This window comes from Cherax quadricarinatus, chromosome 86, assembly GCF_038502225.1.
Source record: "Cherax quadricarinatus isolate ZL_2023a chromosome 86, ASM3850222v1, whole genome shotgun sequence".
NCBI classification, from domain to species: domain Eukaryota; kingdom Metazoa; phylum Arthropoda; class Malacostraca; order Decapoda; family Parastacidae; genus Cherax; species Cherax quadricarinatus.
Window position 1 is genome coordinate 9379269 of NC_091377.1, and position 20121 is coordinate 9399389.

Below are 20121 nucleotides of genomic sequence, written 5' to 3' on the forward strand. Positions count from 1 at the left end.
TCCCCCAGGATGCAACTCACAAGAGTTAGCTAACACCCAGGTACCTACTTACTGCTTATTGAACAGAGACAGCATGTGTAAGGAAACATTCCCAACATTCCCACTCATGCCATGGATTGAACCATAGACCCTCTGTGAACTGAATCTGCTACCAAGATTTTCACCAGTTTAAAGAAGTGGCCTGACATAGGCCATAGGGTAACAGAAATGGTCAACTTTGTGATTTCCTGAGGAAGGGTAGGCCTTCCCCACTTCTCCTATCTGCTTTGTGGGTTTTTACCAGGTCTGCTTCAGTTATTGTTATGGCCTAAACCATGACCAAGCATTTGTGGTTATAGTTTATTAGCCCAGAAATAAGATGAAACATCAATCTTTTGTGTAACAACGGATAGTAAATAGAAGACCAGTGATATGTAAGAGAGGCCCAGGCACATCAGTCATGACCAGAGGAAAGGTTGATTTATGGCTGCAATATACCTTTGATGAGTTCTCAGAGTTTTCCCACTCCTGGAGCCCGGCTATGGGCCAGGCTTATCTGTTGTTTGCCTGGTCAATCAAGCTGTTGCTGCTGCTGGTCCACTGACCCACATGTCCATCACAGCCTAGTTGATCTGGCACCTGGTGATGGTAACTGTCCAGTTTCCTCTTGAAGACTTCTACACTTGTTTCAGCACTGTTTCTGATATATTCTAGTAAGATGTTGAATAGTCTGAGGCCACAGATGTTGAGACAGTGTTCCCTTATAGTGCCCATGGTGCCCCTTCTTTTCACTGGGTTCTTTTTACATTTGCTCCCATCTCTCTCACTCCAGTGTTGTTATAGTAGTGTGTAGAGCCATTTCTCTCACTCCAGTATGTTGTTATGGCAGTGTGTAGATTTGGGACCAGGCCCTCTAGTACTTTCCGGGTACATACTATCGTGATGTCACCGTGGTGGTTCAATATATTTATTGATGGGGTTGTAAGAGAAGTGAATGCTTGGGTGTTGGCAAGAGGTGTGAGGTTAACCCTTTCAGGGTCCAAGGCCCAAATCTGGAGTCACGCACCAGTGTCCAAGAATTTAAAAAAAAAAAATTTGTTATTTTTTCTTATGAAAATGTAGAGAATCTTTTTGTGAAGGTAATAAAACAAAAAGTACGAAATTTGGTGGAAAATTGACGAAATTATGCTCTCGCGAATTTTGATATGTCAGTGATATTTACGAATCGGCGATTTTGCCGACTTTGACTCCCATTTTAGGCCAATTACATTATTCCAATCAACCGAATTCTTAGCTATTTCACTAGTATTACTTCTATTCTATCGATTGAGCACAAGAAATCGCCAAGTCAACTGTTTCAACTACAAAATAAAGTGATCGGAAATTGTTAATTTGGCCAATTTAACACAAAGTTCAAAATATTCCAATTTCAAAATAGGGTCCAGAATGAACAATGTAGGCATTCCTGGCACTAAACTAACATTTCCTCTGTTCATTAGTTATGTTTTGAGGCTTTACAAATAAATTCCATTTTGATTTTTTATTCACAATGAATTTTTATTCACACCAAAAAATAGAAGATTTACTGTTATGCAATACTGTAATAATTGTATAAATATCATCACCATATTTGTGAATGTATATTAGACCCACCAGCTGACGTGTATTAGACGTGTGAGGTCGTTTGTTTACTCTTGAATATCGGCAAAAATTTAACATTTCTGCTACTTTGAGCTCAGTTTCAAGCCATTTCCAGTGCTAAAACCAATCAAAATCATCTCTATTTCTGTAATATGTCTTCCATTCTATCAAATGAGACCAAGAAAACGCAAATACAACTATAAAAAACATACGAAAAAACACTGCAAAGTTGCTGTTTTAATCGAAAAATCATGATTTCATTTTTTTTCTCTCATTATACACAGTGTGCTGCAGGATCTGTTTTATGTGGTGCACACATACCACATAGATGTATTCTCTCATATCTAGGCCCAAATGTACCACTCACAGTTTATCAGAGTGAGCTGAGCTCATGGCGTAGATCTACGGTTTGGACCCTGAACGTAAAGCCGTAGATCTACGGGACGGACCCTGAAAGGGTTAAAAGATAAAGAATCTAACAAAGTGGGAGTTGTCACAGTTGCTCTTTGCTGATGATACTGTGCTTTTGGGAGATTCTGAAGAGAAGTTGCAGAGGTTAGTGGATGAGTTTGGTAGGATATGTAAAAAAAGAATTTGAGGGAGAGAGTATGGAGGAGGCGAATGTATTCAGATATTGAGGAGTGGTTGTGTCTGCAGATGAAAGGTGAGGTGAATCATAGAAGTAATGAGGGGAAAAAGGTGAGTGGTGCACTGAGGAGACTCTGGAGACAGAACTTTGCCCATGGAAGCAAAGAGGGGAATGTATATGAGTATAGTTGTACCAGTGGTCTTATATGGGTGCAAAGCATGGGTAGTGAATGTTGCAACAAGAAGGCTGGAGGCAGTGGAGATGTCATGTCTGAGGCTAATGTGTGGTGTGAATTTAATGCAGAGAATTCGTAGTTTGGAAATTAGGAAGAGGTGCGGGATTACCACAGCTATTATCTAGAGGGCTGAGGAGGGGTTGTTGAGGTGGTTTGGATATGTAGAGAGGATGGAACAAAATAGAATGACTTCAAGAGTGAATAAATCTGTAGTGGAGGGAAGGTGGGGTAGAGGTTGGCCTAGGAAAGGTTGAAGGGAGGGGGTAAAGGAGGTTTTGTATGTGAGGGGCTTGGACTTCCACCAAGCATGCGTGAACATGTTAGATAGGAGTGAATGGAGACAAATGGTTTTTAGGACTTGACGTGCTGTTGGAGTGTTAGCAGGGTAATGTCTATGAAGGGATTCAGGTAATCTGGCAGGCCAGACTTGAGTCCTTGAGATGGGAAATGCAGTGCCTGCACTCTGAAGGAGGGGTGCTAATGTTGCAGTTTTATAATTGTAGTTTAAACTTGTTCTCAGGGTCGGAAATTTTTCGAAAAAAAAAAAAAAAATTATTTTTTCTTGTGAAATGATAGAAAATCTTTTCCCGATCATAATGACACCAAAAGTATGAAATTTGATGGAAAACTTACGGAATTATGCTCTCGCGAAGTTAGCGGTCTCAACGATGTTACGCATCAGCGATTTCACCCACTTTGAGCCCTATTATTGGTCAATTCCAATGTACCAGTCGACAAAAATCATACCTATTTTGCTAGAACTCCATTTTGTCCATCGAATGAGTACAAGAAACCACCCATTTACCGATTTCAACCAATAACGTGGTCAGAAATTGGCAATTTTGCCAATTTCACACAAATTTTAAAAGATGCCAATTTCCAAAAATGGTCCAGAACAAACAAGACAGACATTCCTGGCACTAAAATAACATTTCCTCTGTTGATTTCTCACGTCCGCAGGCCTCTGCTACATTTATTTTACTTTCCACTTTGAATTTTTATTCTCACAAAAAATAGAAAATTTATGTTATGCAGACTACTGCATTCATGTAGAAATGGTATAAATAATATCAGCGCACTTGTGAAGGAATATTAAACTCACCAGTTGTCGTGTATTGGACACGTGGCATGATTTGTTTACGTTTGAACTTTGGCAAAAATCCAACATTTCTGCTACTTTGAGCTCAATTTCAAGGTACTTTTCATGTGAAACCAATCAAAATCATCTCAATTTCCATAATATGTCTTCCATTCTATAAAATGAGACCTGGAAAACTAGAATACAACCATAAATAGCATACGAAAATACACTGCAAAGACGCTGTTATTGCGACCCCTGAATGGGTCACAATGTATATAATGTATATTACCTGTTCATATAATTTTATATTGCTTATACACCTACCAGCCGACTAATGACCGAGTTCGGTTCCGAGAAACCGGTCGTAAGTCGAACTTTACTACTGAATATCAACAAAACATTTTTGTAATGACTTTATTTTATTGTTTTATTTTGGTATTTCATATTTTACTTTACTTTTTATGTTGTTAGTACTGTATTTTATACTGTAAGGCTTAGGATAAACACTGTGTACAACACAAATAGTTGTTTATTTCCCAGAAATTTGGCATAAAAAACACGGTCGTAAGTCGAGTGGTCGTAAGTCGAGCAGGTCGTAAGTCGGATGGTAGGTGTATTTGCGATATTAGCTAAATCATAAATATATTGCTTTATATTATTATCTGACTTAGTTATATTATTAGGCAGGATGTAACATTTATATATTATTCAGTGCTCATAGTTCGTGAGTGTTAAGTAGCTGACAACATTGTCTAACTACTGTGTTTATCGCTCTGCTTGTTTCCCTGCCGGCTTCTCTGAGTTGCTGGGCAGCAGCTGTCCACGGAGAGTCACATGATCAGGGTGGGGTGATCACACCTCACCTGTAGTAGAGTCTGCTTGGCCTGTGCTCATTCTTGTCTGTTTGAGATGCCTTCCAACAAGACATCTCTCTCCAGCTCTCCCCTGTGGGCCCTTGTTGGAAGATTGTCTCTGTTGCTTTCTTGTTGTTGGTTCTATGTAACTCTGTTCACAGAGCATGGTTTAGACTTAGTGATTTTCAACGTTGTACTGAGGTTGTGTGTCGCATAGACAGTGAGAAACTCAGGTCCTGAGCTGTAGCTTCTGACCTAATTTGTACTGGTATCTGTGTACTGTCAGAGTCGGGGATTTTCTAATGCTGAACTTAGATTCAGTAGTATGGGAGTTTTGTGACTTTTGTGGAGGATCTGCAGATGGTCCCTACTTAGTGTCATTATATTATCTCCTTGTTCCTGATTCTGTGTTGCTGTTGCCTGTTATATTGTTGTTCGGCTTATCAGTCATTTTATTGTTCAAGCAAGCTGTTCTGATTGCCAGGTTGGTCAAGAAGTTAGTTTATGTGAGGAGTTTTAGTCAGTCACTGGTTAAGTCTAGTCGAGTCTTGAGACATAGCGTACTACTTAGAGCACTTACACACATACACAAACTTACTTGTATATATTTGTATTATGTTATCAAATGTTAACAATGTACCAGACGGTACTTAAAAGCCATAAAGATGTGATATGTGCCTTCAGCACAATACTACTGTACATGAGAGAAGTGTAGGAACTTGTATCCTATATTATATTCAATTGATCACTTTAATTTACTTTGATATTATACGCCTAGACGACTTTATTGTTATCAATAAACTTATTGAAATTTAATTTCTTTAGTTAGTAGCCTACCAATTGTAATCCTGAAGTACTACTGAATCTTACTAAATTCTAATGGATAACTGGACCAGGATACTGACTACTTGTTACAAAAACCCAGCAACAGGCTGGATGCTAGAGGGTCAGTCCTTTCTAGTATTCACTGGAGATCTCTATCATTATTAGAAATCGTGTTTTTTGTAACACTGTTTTAAACCAAAAACACGGTCGGAGCTTTTTTTTCTTTATGCGCTGTGTGCTGCAGGTTTTTTTTTTATACTGCGCACACTGACCGCATAGACCCATTCTTTCATATGTAGGCCTACCAGCTTTCTCTCGCTAGATTTGAAGGAGCTAGAATTTATGCATATTAGTACAGCACCAACCCTGGCGTGCAAGCCGTACTAGTACGGCACCAACCCTGAAAGGGTTAAGTTTGGAGGGTCATCTGAACTTTTATGTCAGTATGGTTTTAGCAAAACAGTGAATGATGGTGAATGAGCTTTCTCTTTTTTTTTATGAGTCACCCTACCTCAGTGGGAGGCAGCTAGTGTTATAAAAAAAAAAAAAAAAAAAAAAAAAAAAAAAAAAAAAAAAAAAAAAAAAAAAAAAAAAAAAAAAAAAAATTATATCGCCAGCAATTTATGTAAGTATATAACATAAATATATATACATAGGAACAAAACTGTGAATTTTTGTGCCCCTCAAGGGAGGTTCCTTGATGCTGATGAGGGGCTCTTGATCTAAAGTATTGAATCTGCTCCAGTTCCCTGAACTGAGCCTCAATACCTTCCATCCTCCTCCCATCACTACAGGTGTTGTATAATCCCTACAGGTTTAGCACTCCCCCATGATTATAATAATAATAATGTGAATTTTTGTCTTAAAAATTATTATTATAACCAAATAATTAATAAGCTGTATCAAGGGTGTGTCTTTTTTTGTTGCTAAATGAATTTATGTGAAGTGAATTATCATTGTAAGGTTAGGTTAGGTTAGGTAAGGTTCGTCAGGAAACAGGACAAATATTGTAAGGTGGTTTTACTTTATGACCCTTCACCTTATTAAGACACACAACATTATTAATATATTTTGCCAAGGATGAGCTCTCTAATAAAAGAAACTTCTCAAACTTTCTCTCACAGGAATATCTATGCTTATGGAGCAAATACTGAGGTATTTCTTTAACTATAGTGTCAGTTACATAACAATGGCGAGAAAATATAGATATATGGAGGATGTGATATAAAAACATTTCTATGGTACCTTAAGGGAAGCTTCAACCCAGTTAAGAGGCGTCTCCTCATCTTGCTCAAGTTCGTCGTCAGAGTCCAGCAGAGGATTGAGCTTCCTTGTACCAAGGGTTGGAGGACCTTTATTTTTATTGGGTAGAATCAAGCCATATCTGAAAATAATAGGTTAGGTGTCTAATAAATTTTACTTCCAATTATAATATATTAAATAATTTAGATATAAACAAAAGTAATCTGCAGCATATTTAATTTGCAAGTACGTACAGTAAATTTAACTGTAAAATTTGAAGAACAAAATCACAATACCATAGCTGGAACAGGTCACAAACAACCTGCACTTAGGAGAGGAAACGTGTACATCAGTATGAAGGGATTTGGGGAAACTGGTTAGCCAGACTTAGAGTCCTGGAGGTGGGAAGTACAGTGCCTGCACTTGAAAGAAGGGGTGGAGATATGCTGCAATTTTTGAACTGTAGTGTTGGCACACCTTTGGCAAGACAGTGATGGGGTGAGTAATAATGAAAGTTTTTTTTTTTTTTTTTTTTTTTTTGGGGGGGGGGGGGGGGTCACCCTGTATTGCTGGGACATAGCTGATGTGTTTAAAAATACAGTGGAACCTCGACTTATGAGTTTAATCTGTTCCGTGACCTAGTTCGTAACTCAATTTGCTCGTATATCAAATGAATTTTCCTCATTTAAATTAACTGAACTTCCATTAACCCTTTCAGGGTTTCGGCCATACTAGTACGGCTTACGCGCCAGTGTCCATGACATACTAGTACGCATAAATTCTAGCGCCTTCAAATCTAGTGAGAGAAAGCTGATAGGCCTAGATATGAAAGAATGGGTCTATGTGGTCAGTGTACGGAGTATAAAAAAAAAAACCTGCAGCACTCAGTGCGTAATGAGAAAAAAAAACTTTGACCTTGTTTTTGGATTAAAACAGCGACTTTGCACTATATTTTCGAATGGTATTTATTGTTGTATTCTAGTTTTCCTGGTCTCACTGTATAGAATGGAAGAAATATTACAGAAATTGAGATGATTTTGATTGGTTTTACAATGAAAAGTACCTTGAAATTGAGCTCAAAAGTAGCAAAAATGTTCGATTTTTACCAAAGTTCAAAAGTAAACAAATCATGCTAAGCATCCAATACACATCAACTGGCGAGTCTAATATTCTTTCACAAGTGCGCCGATATTATTTATACCATTTCTATACTAATGCAGTAGTCTGCATAACAGTAAATCTTATTTTTTTTTTTTTTTTGTGAGAATAAAAATTCAAAGTGGAAAGCAAAAGAAATATAAGAGGGGCCTGGGGATGTGACTAATGAACAGAGGAAATGTTATTTTAGTGCCAGGAATGTCTTTCTTGTTTATTCTGGACCCTATTTGGAAATTGGCATCTGAAATTTGTGTGAAATTGGCAAAATTGCTAAATTCTGACCACTGCATTGGATAGTTGAAATCGGTAAATTGGTGGTTTCTTGTACTCATTCGATAGAAAAAATGGAGTTCTAGTGAAATAGTTATGATTTTTGTCAACTAGTACATTGGAATTGACCGAAAATAGGGCTCAAAGTGGGCAAAATTGCTGATGCGTAAACATCGTTGAGACCGCTAACTTCACGAGAGAATAATTCCCTAAGTTTTCCATCAAATTTCATACTTTTGATGTCATTATGATCGGGAAAAGATTCTCTATCTTTTCATAAGAAAAAATATTTTTTTTTTAAATTTGGGGGACCCTGAGAACAAGTCTCTGAGAGGGCCTGTGGACCCTGAAAGGGTTAATCTGTTCCAACGGAATTCTTGCTCTCAGGAGGCAGGACAAAATACTTCAATATGATGCTAATATAAACTCTATGGCTTATTTATCTATCACAATTCATCTAATATGACATAATAAACAAAATAAATAACATAGAAACATGATATATACTCTAGAATGAATAAAATACTATGCCATTATGTGATGAGTGGTGGTGGTGGCCATTGCAGCTCCTGCACTGGCCATATCTAAAATGGGACAAGCTATTGTCACTGAACAATACGAGATCTGCATGCAACTGCCTTGCGTTTTTGCAAATGATCAACTCCACAACACTATCTCCCGCTAACTGTTTTTCATTGATCCACACCCGGTCTCAGACCGGGCCGCAGGGGCGTTGACCCCCGAAACCCTCTCCAGGTAAACAACAACTTCTCCACATCTTCAATTGTTTGTGATCTTTGTTTCATTAGCATATTTACCCATTTTCCTTGATTTCTACTTTCTTTGCCAGGATGGAACAGATTGCTGATTTCAACTTCCCATACATCCTGGCAAACTCAGCTAAACATACGCCACTTTCATATTTTTCTACAATCTCTTTCTTAAATTCTATCGTGTTTCTCACCTTCTTTACCAAAGGGCTGGCATTAGGAACTTTCTTTTGCCCATGGTGGCTTATTTCGTAGTCGCAATCAATAAACAAGCCCCAAAATTGCGAAATGTTTTGGATGAATGCTCACTCAACCAGTGACAGAGCCAGACTGAGACGCGCATGCATGAGAGTGGCGGCATCTCGGGCGGGTGGACACGTCTAATACTTACGATTTCCAGATGGAGGTACGAAATCCGGACCAAAATTTTGCCCAAAAAAGTGTTCTAAATCCAAATTGTACAATATTCGGACCGTACAAAAACCGGAGTTCCACTGTAATTATAATTATTGGGAGACAGAATTAGTGATGATAAGTGCACGAGTCCTAGGTAGTAGGTTAGTAGACAGCAACCTCCCAGGGAGATACTACCGTCCTCTCAAGTGAGTGTAAAATAGAAGCCTGTAATTGTTTTACATAATGGTAGGATTGCTGTGTGTCATTTTTTCTGTCTCAAACATGCTACTTCTACTTACACTTAGGTCATGCAACACATGCATGTACAAGCATATACATGTATATACACACCTTTCTGGGTTTTCTTCTATTTTCTAACTAGTTCTTGTTTATTTTCTATCTCCATTCTAATTAGTTCTTGTTTATTTTCTATCTCCATGGGGAAGGAACAGAATTCTTCCTCCGTAAGCCATGCCTATCATAAGAGGCGGCTAAAATGCTGGGAGCAAGGGGCTAGTAACCCCTTCTCCTGTATATATTACTAAATTTAAAAGGAGAAACTTTTGTTTTTCCTCTTGGGCCATGCTGCTTTGGTGGAATACAGCTGGTTTGTTGAAAGAAGTGCATGAGTATGAAGACTGACTGAAATCTGGATAAGCTAGTCACATTAGACATATAATACCTGGAGTTTACCTGGAGACGGTTTTGGGGGTCAATGCCCCAGCGGCTCGGTCTGAGACCAGGCCTTGTGGTGGGTCAGGGTCTGATGAACCAGACTGTTACTGTTGGCTGCACACAAACTGACATACGAACCACAGCCCACTTGGTCAGGTACTGACTTTAGGTGCCTGTCCAGTGCCTTCTACAATTACATGTACAAGGTATACAAGCCTAGCTGACATCAATGACATACTACTATATAGAAAGCCACTCATTATGCAAAACATTTCAGATAAATTAGGTCAGATGTGATCTACACCATTTGACTAATGCCCATTTGCTTATTTTACTGACAAGTGAACATGGACAACCGGTGTGAAGAAACACACCCAATGTTTCCAACCTTGCCGGGAATCGAACCCGGACCCTCAGCGTGTGAAGTGAGGCATTTATGTTCACTGTACATAAATTTATATAAATTCACTTTTTTTCTTTTTAATATTTTTTAAGCAATTGGCAGATGGGGAACTTTTAGAATTACCTGATAGTTCCATTGTTTGGAGCTTTTTATGTGCATGGAATTTCTACTCAGGTTGAGTCAAGCACATAAGATATTAAGGAGGTAACTGTTTATTGTATCTGTGAGGGAAAAGTTCAACAGATAGGAGTAGCGAGCAAGTATATGGTGATGATAGTTTGATTGCCGGCTGCTTGTTAAGGTAGGGTCAGTCTAGCTCCCGCTATCCCCTCCCCCCCCTTTTCTCCACCCCGAAAGGTGACGTGTGGGGCTCGGACCAAACAGTAATCACTTGACTCACAGCTCCCAGCACAACTGTAAGTAAAAACCTCTGCTCCTATTCTAGTGGATATATTGGTTGAAAGCTTCACTTTTGACCAATAATAAACTTAGTCCTTTCAGTGTTAAGTTCCATGTTATGCTTTTAGATAATCACCACTTCTTTTAGATATTGTACTTATCATGGAGAGTGATTTCTTAAGCAGTGGGTAACCTTTGTCTCTTTCTAGCTTGGAATGACAGCTCGGGTCATCTGCCAACCAAAGAAACGTGTTGAAGGAGACGGACTGCAAACAGGTCCTGAGTCGTCACTTTTTGATCTACCTACCTGATTAATTGTAGTCAACCGCAGGCAACTACCCCTCATCTTTGCAGTGGTGAAGAACCTGCGTTCCTATCATCTGGACAGACTATTCAAGGCTATAGACTCTGTGAAGAACTAGTCGTTGGGTTGTCACTCAACACCTGTGACCCCCCCCCATCATCAGCAACGGCTACAATTTCTACAAGATGGTGTCAACCTCAACCAGACACCCCAGTATAACTGTATATATTAGTGTTGAATTCAAATGTCATTTTTTTCATTTCATTTTTCATTTTTCTTTCAAGTAGGATACACCTTCATGTTTCAATGTTTTATCTTTGCATTAATAAATAATAAAGTGTTTATCTTTGTGAATTATTATTTCTTTTTCTATTCATTAATTTTCCTGAGGAGGAGCCAGCCTTGGTAATACTGTCTGAAGTTGTTACAGGGCTGAGTAAGCCTTCACAGCATCATTTCTATGTAGTCTGTTGCAATTCTCCAGGATTTCTTACACTGGGTTCATAATAATACCAAGTGTCCTGTATATATAGTCTCAACAGTAATAACATTATATATAATCAAATTAAGAGCTAAACCCAAAAGGGTCATACAGCACTATGCACAGAACTAAGTGTGAATATCTTTGAAAATGTACCATACGTGAAGTAACCACAGATTAGAAAGTAGTACAGAGTGAGTAGTGTAAGTTATTAAGGTACAGGTACACAGAAGTACCATTATTATACAAAGTTTAACATATTATTGTAACCACAAACGAGCAGTATTGATCAATAACAACACTGCACTAGCCAAGGACTTGAACCCATGTGGTTCTAGCTCACCATGAGGCAGGCCAATACAACATGGGTTCGAGTCCTTGGCTAGTGCAGTGTTGTTATAGTTTAACATGTGTAAATTACCTAGGATAACCCACAAGTCTCTAAATGACTGATTTCCATTAAGGGAACATTTTTTTTAAAATAGTCCCACTCTTTTGGTAATTTTTTTTTAGATATGTGCTGAATGTGAGTGTTGAATTTTAGTCTGCTGAATGTGAGTGTTGAATTTTAGTCTGCTGAATGTGAGCGTTGAATTTTAGTCTGCTGAATGTGAGTGTTGAATTTTAGTCTGCTGAATGTGAGTGTTGAATTTTAGTCTGCTGAATGTGAGTGTTGAATTTTAGTCTGCTGAATGTGAGCGTTGAATTTTAGTCTGCTGAATGTGAGTGTTGAATTTTAGTCTGCTGAATGTGAGTGTTGAATTTTAGTCTGCTGAATGTGAGCGTTGAATTTTAGTCTGCTGAATGTGAGCGTTGAATTTTAGTCTGCTGAATGTGAGTGTTGAATTTTAGTCTGCTGAATGTGAGCGTTGAATTTTAGTCTGCTGAATGTGAGTGTTGAATTTTAGTCTGCTGAATGTGAGCATTGAATTTTAGTCTGCTGAATGTGAGCATTGAATTTTAGTCTGCTGAATGTGAGCATTGAATTTTAGTCTGCTGAATGTGAGTGTTGAATTTTAGTCTGCTGAATGTGAGCATTGAATTTTAGTCTGCTGAATGTGAGTGTTGAATTTAAGTCTGCTGAATGTGAGTGTTGAATTTAAGTCTGCTGAACGTGAGTGTTGAATTTAAGTCTGCTGAATGTGAGTGTTGAATTTAAGTCTGCTGAATGTGAGCGTTGAATCCAAGTTTGTAGTAAAAATGAATACAAAGGAACTTTCCCTCATCTTGTCTTTCAAATATAAAAAAATCAGGTTTGAACAAAGGAAGGGAAGGCCAGCTCCAATTTCTCGGAACAAGAGCCCTTCACCGGCATCATCGGCTCTGACAAACTATCCAAAACTCGTTTACCTGGAGTTTACCTGGAGAGAGTTCCGGGGGTCAACGCCCCCGCAGCCCGGTCTGTGACCAGGCCCCCTGGTGGATCAGAGCCTGATCAACCAGGCTGTTACTGCTGGCTGCACGCAAACCAACGTACGAGCCACAGCCCGGCTGATCAGGAACCGACTTTAGGTGCTTGTCCAGTGCCAGCTTGAAGACTGCCAGGGGTCTGTTGGTAATCCCCCTTATGTATGCTGGGAGGCAGTTGAACAGTCTTGGGCCCCTGACACTTACTGTATGGTCTCTTAACGTGCTAGTGACACCCCTGCTTTTCATTGGGGGGATGTTGCATCGTCTGCCAAGTCTTTTGCTTTCGTAGTGAGTGATTTTCGTGTGCAAGTTCAGTACTAGTCCCTCTAGGATTTTCCAGGTGTATATAATCATGTATCTCTCCCGCCTGCGTTCCAGGGAATACAGGTTCAGGAACCTCAAGCGCTCCCAGTAATTGAGGTGTTTTATCTCCGTTATGCGCGCCATGAAGGTTCTCTGTACATTTTCTAGGTCAGCAATTTCACCTGCCTTGAAAGGTGCTGTTAGTGTGCAGCAATATTCCAGCCTAGATAGAACAAGTGACCTGAAGTGTGTCATCATGGGCTTGGCCTCCCTAGTTTTGAAGGTTCTCATTATCCATCCTGTCATTTTTCTAGCAGATGCGATTCATACAATGTTATGGTCCTTGAAGGTGAGATCCTCCGACATGATCACTCCCAGGTCTTTGACGTTGGTGTTTCGCTCTATTTTGTGGCCAGAATTTGTTTTGTACTCTGATGAAGATTTAATTTCCTTGTGTTTACCATATCTCAGTAATTGAAATTTCTCATCGTTGAACTTCATGTTGTTTTCTGCAGCCCACTGAAAGATTTGGTTGATGTCCGCCTGGAGCCTTGCAGTGTCTGCAATGGAAGACACTGTCATGCAGATTCGGGTGTCATCTGCAAAGGAAGACACGGTGCTGTACTTGACATCCTTGTCTATGTCGGATATGAGGATGAGGAACAAGATGGAAGCGAGTACTATGCCTTGTGGAACAGAGCTTTTCACCGTAGCTGCCTCGGACTTTACTCTGTTGACGACTACTCTCTGTGTTCTGTTAGTGAGGAAATTATAGATCCATCGACCGACTTTTCCTGTTATTCCTTTAGCACGCATTTTGTGCGCTATTACGCCATGGTCACACTTGTCGAAGGCTTTTGCAAAGTCTGTATATATTACATCTGCATTCTTTTTGTCTTCTAGTGCATCTAGGACTGTGTCGTAGTGATCCAATAGTTGAGACAGGCAGGAGCGACCTGTTCTAAACCCATGTTGCCCTGGGTTGTGTAACTGATGTGTTTCTAGTTGGGTGGTGATCTTGCTTCTTAGGGCCCTTTCAAAGATTTTTATGATATGGGATGTTAGTGCTATCGGTCTGTAGTTCTTTGCTGTTGCTTTACTGCCCCCTTTGTGGAGTGGGGCTATGTCTGTTGTTTTTAGTAACTGTGGGACGACCCCCGTGTCCATGCTCCCTCTCCATAGGATGGTAAAGGTTCGTGATAGGGGCTTCTTGCAGTTCTTGATGAACACGGAGTTCCATGAGTCTGGCCCTGGGGCAGAGTGCATGGGCATGTCATTTATTGCCTGTTCGAAGTCATTTGGCGTCAGGATAACATCGGATAGGCTTGTGTTAATCAAATTTTGTGGCTCTCTCATAAAAAATTCATTTTGATCTTCGACTCTCAGTCTGGTTAGCGGCTTGCTAAAAACTGAGTCATATTGGGACTTGAGTAGCTCACTCATTTCCTTGCTGTCATCTGTGTAGGACCCATCTTGTTTAAGTAGGGGCCCAATACTGGACGTTGTTCTTGACTTTGATTTGGCATAGGAGAAGAAATAATTTGGGTTTCTTTCGATTTCATTTATGGCTTTTAGTTCTTCCCGCGATTCCTGACTCCTATAAGATTCCTTTAGCTTGAGTTCGATGCTTGCTATTTCTCTGACCAGTGTCTCCCTACGCATTTCAGATATATTGACCTCTTTTAGCCGCTCTGTTATTCTTTTCAATTCAATTCAATTCAAAGTTTATTCTCTATAAGGATTACAATGCTGAGTTTACAGAAATTTGGTTATTGTGTGGTTTACATGTAGTAAAATAGTAATTACAGAGTGTACCACTAGAACGCTTAGCATGGCTAGGCATTTCGGGCAGACTTAGTTTTATTCTTAATTGTAAAATATTAAAAATTATGAGGTAAGTTGGTATTATGGCTAAGTGACTAAATACTAGTTTGTGAGTTTAGCAATGTAAATGCTTTTGTTTTGGCACAGTACATAGTTTCAGTATTGGAGTATCACAGGATTCATTATTTTAAGATTGAGATTAATATTTCTGTTTATGGTCAAACGAGTCAGTGAGTGTAAGTGTGAACCACCAGGTGGTATTCGTGTAGTTAGTTGACAGGGTGTATCAGGGAGATAAGATGTTTTCTAATGGTAGTTTTGAAGGTGATGAATGTGTCTGCAGTTCTAGAGTTCTCAGGTAGGGTATTCGAGATTTTAGGGCCTTTGACATACATTGAATTTTTGTAAAGGTTTAGTCGGACACGGGGAATGTCGTAGAGATGTTTGTGTCTGGTGTTATGCCTGTGGGTTCTGTCACAACTATCAAGAAAGCGTTTTAGGTCAAGGTTGATATTAGAGTTTAAGGCCCTGTAGATGTAGATTGCACAGTAGTAAGTGTGGATGTACTGAACAGGGAGTAAGTTTAGGTCTATGAAGAGTGGGGGGGTGTGTTGCCAGGGATGAGATTTAGTGATTATTCTTACTGCAGCTTTTTGTTGGGTTATTATTGGCTTTAGGTGTGTTGCTGCAGTTGATCCCCAAGCACAAATAGCATAGGTGAGGTATGGATAAATAAGTGAGTGGTATAGTGTGAGAAGGGCATTTTGCGGCACGTAGTATCGTATCTTGGAGAGGATCCCAACCATTTTGGATACTTTTTTGGTTATATGCTGGATATGGGTGCTGAAATTCAGGTTGTTGTCAAGGTATAAGCCTAGGAATTTGCCCCCATTAATTCTGGTAATTAGTGTTGTCAATCTTAATGTTAATTTGTGCATCTCCTGCTCTGCTACCAAACATAATATAGTAGGTTTTGTCAGTGTTGAGCGTAAGTTTATTGGCTGTCATCCAAGTCGATATTTTGATCAGCTCCTCATTCACAGTGGTGTTGAGGGTGGCAAGATTAGGGTGAGAGATGACGTAAGTCGTGTCGTCAGCAAAGAGAATGGGTTTCAGGTGTTGGGATACGTTTGGAAGGTCATTGATGTATATGAGGAAGAGCAGGGGACCAAGGACACTTCCCTGCGGAACTCCAGTATCAAGTGGCCGTGTTGCTGATGCTGTGTCTTTAATGGTGACGTACTGATACCTATTAGTAATGTAAGATTTGAAATAAGCAAGCGCATGGCCTCTTATACCGTAATGATCAAGTTTGTAGAGTAGGATGTCGTGGTCTACTGTGTCAAAAGCTTTTCTTAGGTCAATAAAAATTCCTAGTGGATATTCCTTATTTTCCAATGCTGTGTAAAGCAGATCTAGCATTTTTATGATTGCATCATTAGTGCTTTTATTTTTCCTGAATCCAAATTGGCAGGGGTTGAGTATGTTTTGAGCCGTTATAAATGAATACAGTCTCCTGTGCACGAGTTTCTCAAAGATTTTGGATAGCAATGGTAAGTTAGATATTGGCCTATAGTTGTTTAAGTCTGTAGGGTCACCACCTTTATGTATTGGTGTAACCCTTGCCATCTTGAGTAGTTTCGGGAAGGTGCTAGTCTCTAGTGACTTGTTAAAGAGTAATGAAATAGCATGCGAAAGGACATGGGTCGCTCGCTTGTACAGTAATGGTGGGACATGAGACAGATTCCCCGAGTTATTTTTAAGTGACTTTATAATCTCGGTGACTTCCGTGGGCTCAGTTGGTGCAAGATAGAAGGAATTTGGGAAATTCCATCTAGGTAGTCCCCGGCATGGGCATTGGTATGTGGGATTTTACTGGCGAGATTAGATCCTATGGTTGAGAAGAAGTCGTTTATCTTGTTAGCTGTGTCAGTGGGATGTAGTGGTGTTTCATTAGGTTTAGTTAGGACAATATTCTTGTTTTTTCTCAGTTTGTGGGTCCCTAGAATCTGAGAGAGTGTTTTCCAGGTCTTTTTTATATCTCCTCTAGTGTCTGTGAATCTACTGGAGTAATATAGTTGTTTGGCTTTCTTTATTACTTTGGTGAGAACTGATGAATAGTGTTTAAGAATATCTTTGTGTATTAAGCCTTGTCTATATTGCTCTATATTGCCTTAAACAATTCACGCCCAAGAAACTAGCACTTAGGGACCTTATGACGACGTTTCGGTCCATCCTGGACCACTGTCACGTCACAATTGGTCCAGGAGGGAGCGAAACGTCGTCAAAAGTGAGTTAGTGGGTGGACCAGGACCCCTTGTGGAGCATACTTACTGCTGGCCGTCGCCTGACATAGCTGCCTTATCTCCTTATAATATAAGTCCTGTAATGACCTCTAAGGTCACCTGGGGTGTCTCCTGGCCTCCAGGAAAGTGGAGTTTACCTCAGAGGTACCTCCAACACCAGCAACACCTCCAACACTTCCTCCAACACCTTCAACATTGACTTCCTTAAAACGTAAACAAAACACCACTCACCTTCACAAGATAAAATATCTTTATCTTACTTTATTCTCTTATCTTTACTTTATTTATACATGTATAATATATAAAAAATACTTTCTAGCTGTTTACAATTGTATATGAGGCCTATATAAATATTTAATAGGTATTTCCCCTCATTTGTCAGGGGGTCCGACCCTACTATATTTGGAAAATAAAAATTATGTAGTCGTATAGTGTTTTGGTGTAAAGCAATCGTGTCATTACGATTTCTTAAGTCATGTTTTGGTGTATATTATAAAATATACATCACAACACTACAGTATACATCACTATACAATATACATTACAACACTATGAAATATACATTACAACAATATGCAATATACATTACAACACTACAAAATATACATCACAAGACTATACAATATAAATCACAACACTATACAATATACATCACAACACTATGCAATATACATCACAACACTACAGTATACATCACTATGCAATATACATTACAACACTACAAAATATACATCACAAGACTATACAATATATACATCACAAGACTATACAATATATACATCACAAGACTATACAATATATACATCACAACACTATACAATATACATCACAACACTATACAATATACATCACAACACTATACAATATACATCACTACACTATGCAATATATATCAGAACACTGTACAGTATACAACACTATACAATATACATCACAACACTACAATATACATCACTATACAATATGTGGAAAATTTTTAATTTTCCGAAACTATAGCGCCTAATAGGTGTTTTTTTGTGCCGATATGAGTCAAAATGTATTTGAAAATAGAGTAGAACCAAGAGTTCCCTTGGCGCATGCGCGGATGTGCGGGGGAGGGAGGCGCGTATTTTTTTGAATGGTGGTGAGGACGCTGGGAAAACATGGAACCACGAAATTGACGTTCACGGTGGCCTAAGGATTAATATAGGCCTCATTTCATAATAAGAAGTGTCGTAACTGTTCCTGGTGGAGAGTGAGGGAACGGGATTTACGGGACCACAGTAATAGAGTGGTAAAAGTGTGATGAGAGAAGGACCGGGGACTGACGCGTCGCAATGGACTGTGTCCTGGGGAAAATTACCCTTGGATTAATCATCACTCATCGGTCTCAGATCTTAATGGAGTGACCTCTAGTTTGTATAATAGTTATGAGACGTTAAATCGTCTTGTGAATTGTAATGTAATTAATGATAATAACGCTAAGTTAAGAGAATATGTGAAGTGAGATAAGTCGTTTGCTCCGAGTGAACACGCTAGACCTCGTTGTTAACGAGACGAGGAAAGGGAAACTCCTTGAGTCACGACGTCTAAAAGGCAGGACAAACCAGCGGATACCTCGTCCTGCTGGAATGAGAATCGTGTCGGTGTAGCAGGACATCGAAAATGAGATGGTGAATCAAGAAATGAGGAATATCAATCACCCACAGTTAAGTAACCCTTCTAGTTATAGCAACCTTAGACTGGCCAGTAGTGGTATGTTATAATTAGATAGGTTACGACTGATCCAGCTACATCAAGTGACCACCAGAGAACATCTGGTAAGTAGTGGGATTATGTACAAATGTTTTTCCTTGATGGATGTATCCATGTGTATCCTACCCCCCCCCCTTCATTCAGCTAAACTAATATAATCTATACAGTCCACAAATAATTGGTAGCACCGTACTTGTGGGTGCTATCCAATCTATACTGGTCTCGGATAGATATGGATAAGATAGTGAGGTCGAGGGGACCACCTGCCGCGACCAGAGGTGGTTAAGTTTTCTCACATGTCTACACGGGGTGACTACGGTAAACATATAGTCAAGCACCCTAGGAAATTTTCCATATCTATGCGCTGGTCCTTCGTGAACCGGATGCAATCAGTGAAAAAATTAATTGAATTAATTACTTAATAATTAAGTGACTGATTGAAGGAAGTCGGTGTAGGGTGCACAAGTTTAATCGATCGTGTGATGGATGATAATTAGCCCAATAAATTGCTAGCACATGGGTAGCTAGGATTTATACAAGAGTAAAGTGCAAGAATTACTCTTATAAGGCGTCTACTTAAGTAGTATAATGGGTGATTATTAATTCCCTAACCATGGCTGGGTCTGAGGAAGTTAGTGCGACTGGCAAGTCCATGGATGCCAAAGCAAAGAAAGCGTCACTACAAGCTCGGAAGGGTCATGTTACTAAATCATACAAGAGGTGTATGGAGTTACTGAAACAAGAAACGGTAAACCCTGATGAATTAAAGCTACACCTAGATGCCTTAGGAAATAGACATGAGTCATATAGATTGTGGTTTAAAGACTATGAAAAAGAGCTGCTAGAGAATTGTGCAGATGATGCTGAAAGGGAGCGACTGCTGGATCAACATTATGAAGTGGAGGACAACATTGTGTCCTGCAAAACTAAGGCTTTGGAGAAGGTAAAGGGTGTAAACAATGTTGTTGGTCAACCTAGTAAGGAAAGTCAGAGGCATCTACCAAAACTCCCAGAATTATGTATGCCTGTGTTTAATCCGGGAGAACACTGGGAGGAGTTTTGGTCTATCTTTAAAGCAGTCGTACATGATAGGAGTGATCTTGCAAGTGTTACCAAATTATGCTATTTAAAGGGACAAGTAAGGGGAGATGCGCATGTTCTCATACAAGCATTCCCAAATGTAGATGACTCCTATAGTGAGGCAGTGGACTTGTTGGAGGTCACTTACGGTAACTTGGAGCA

The 20121-nt window shown here is 39.4% G+C and overlaps 1 protein-coding gene across 1 annotated transcript in view; it reads right to left on the reverse strand.

Annotated features, from left to right (window-relative positions):
* LOC128703082 (nuclear speckle splicing regulatory protein 1) overlaps positions 1-17340 on the reverse strand; it is a 36139-nt gene extending 18799 nt beyond the window's left edge. Inside the window, exons 1-2 of the mRNA XM_070103619.1 lie at positions 17174-17340; positions 6450-6588 (exon numbers count right to left, since the gene is read on the reverse strand). Of these exons, the coding sequence (XP_069959720.1) occupies positions 6450-6588; positions 17174-17193 (159 nt within the window). The 5' untranslated portion in view covers positions 17194-17340. The remainder of the gene's footprint in view (positions 1-6449; positions 6589-17173) is intronic.
* Positions 17341-20121: the final 2781 nt, after the last annotated feature.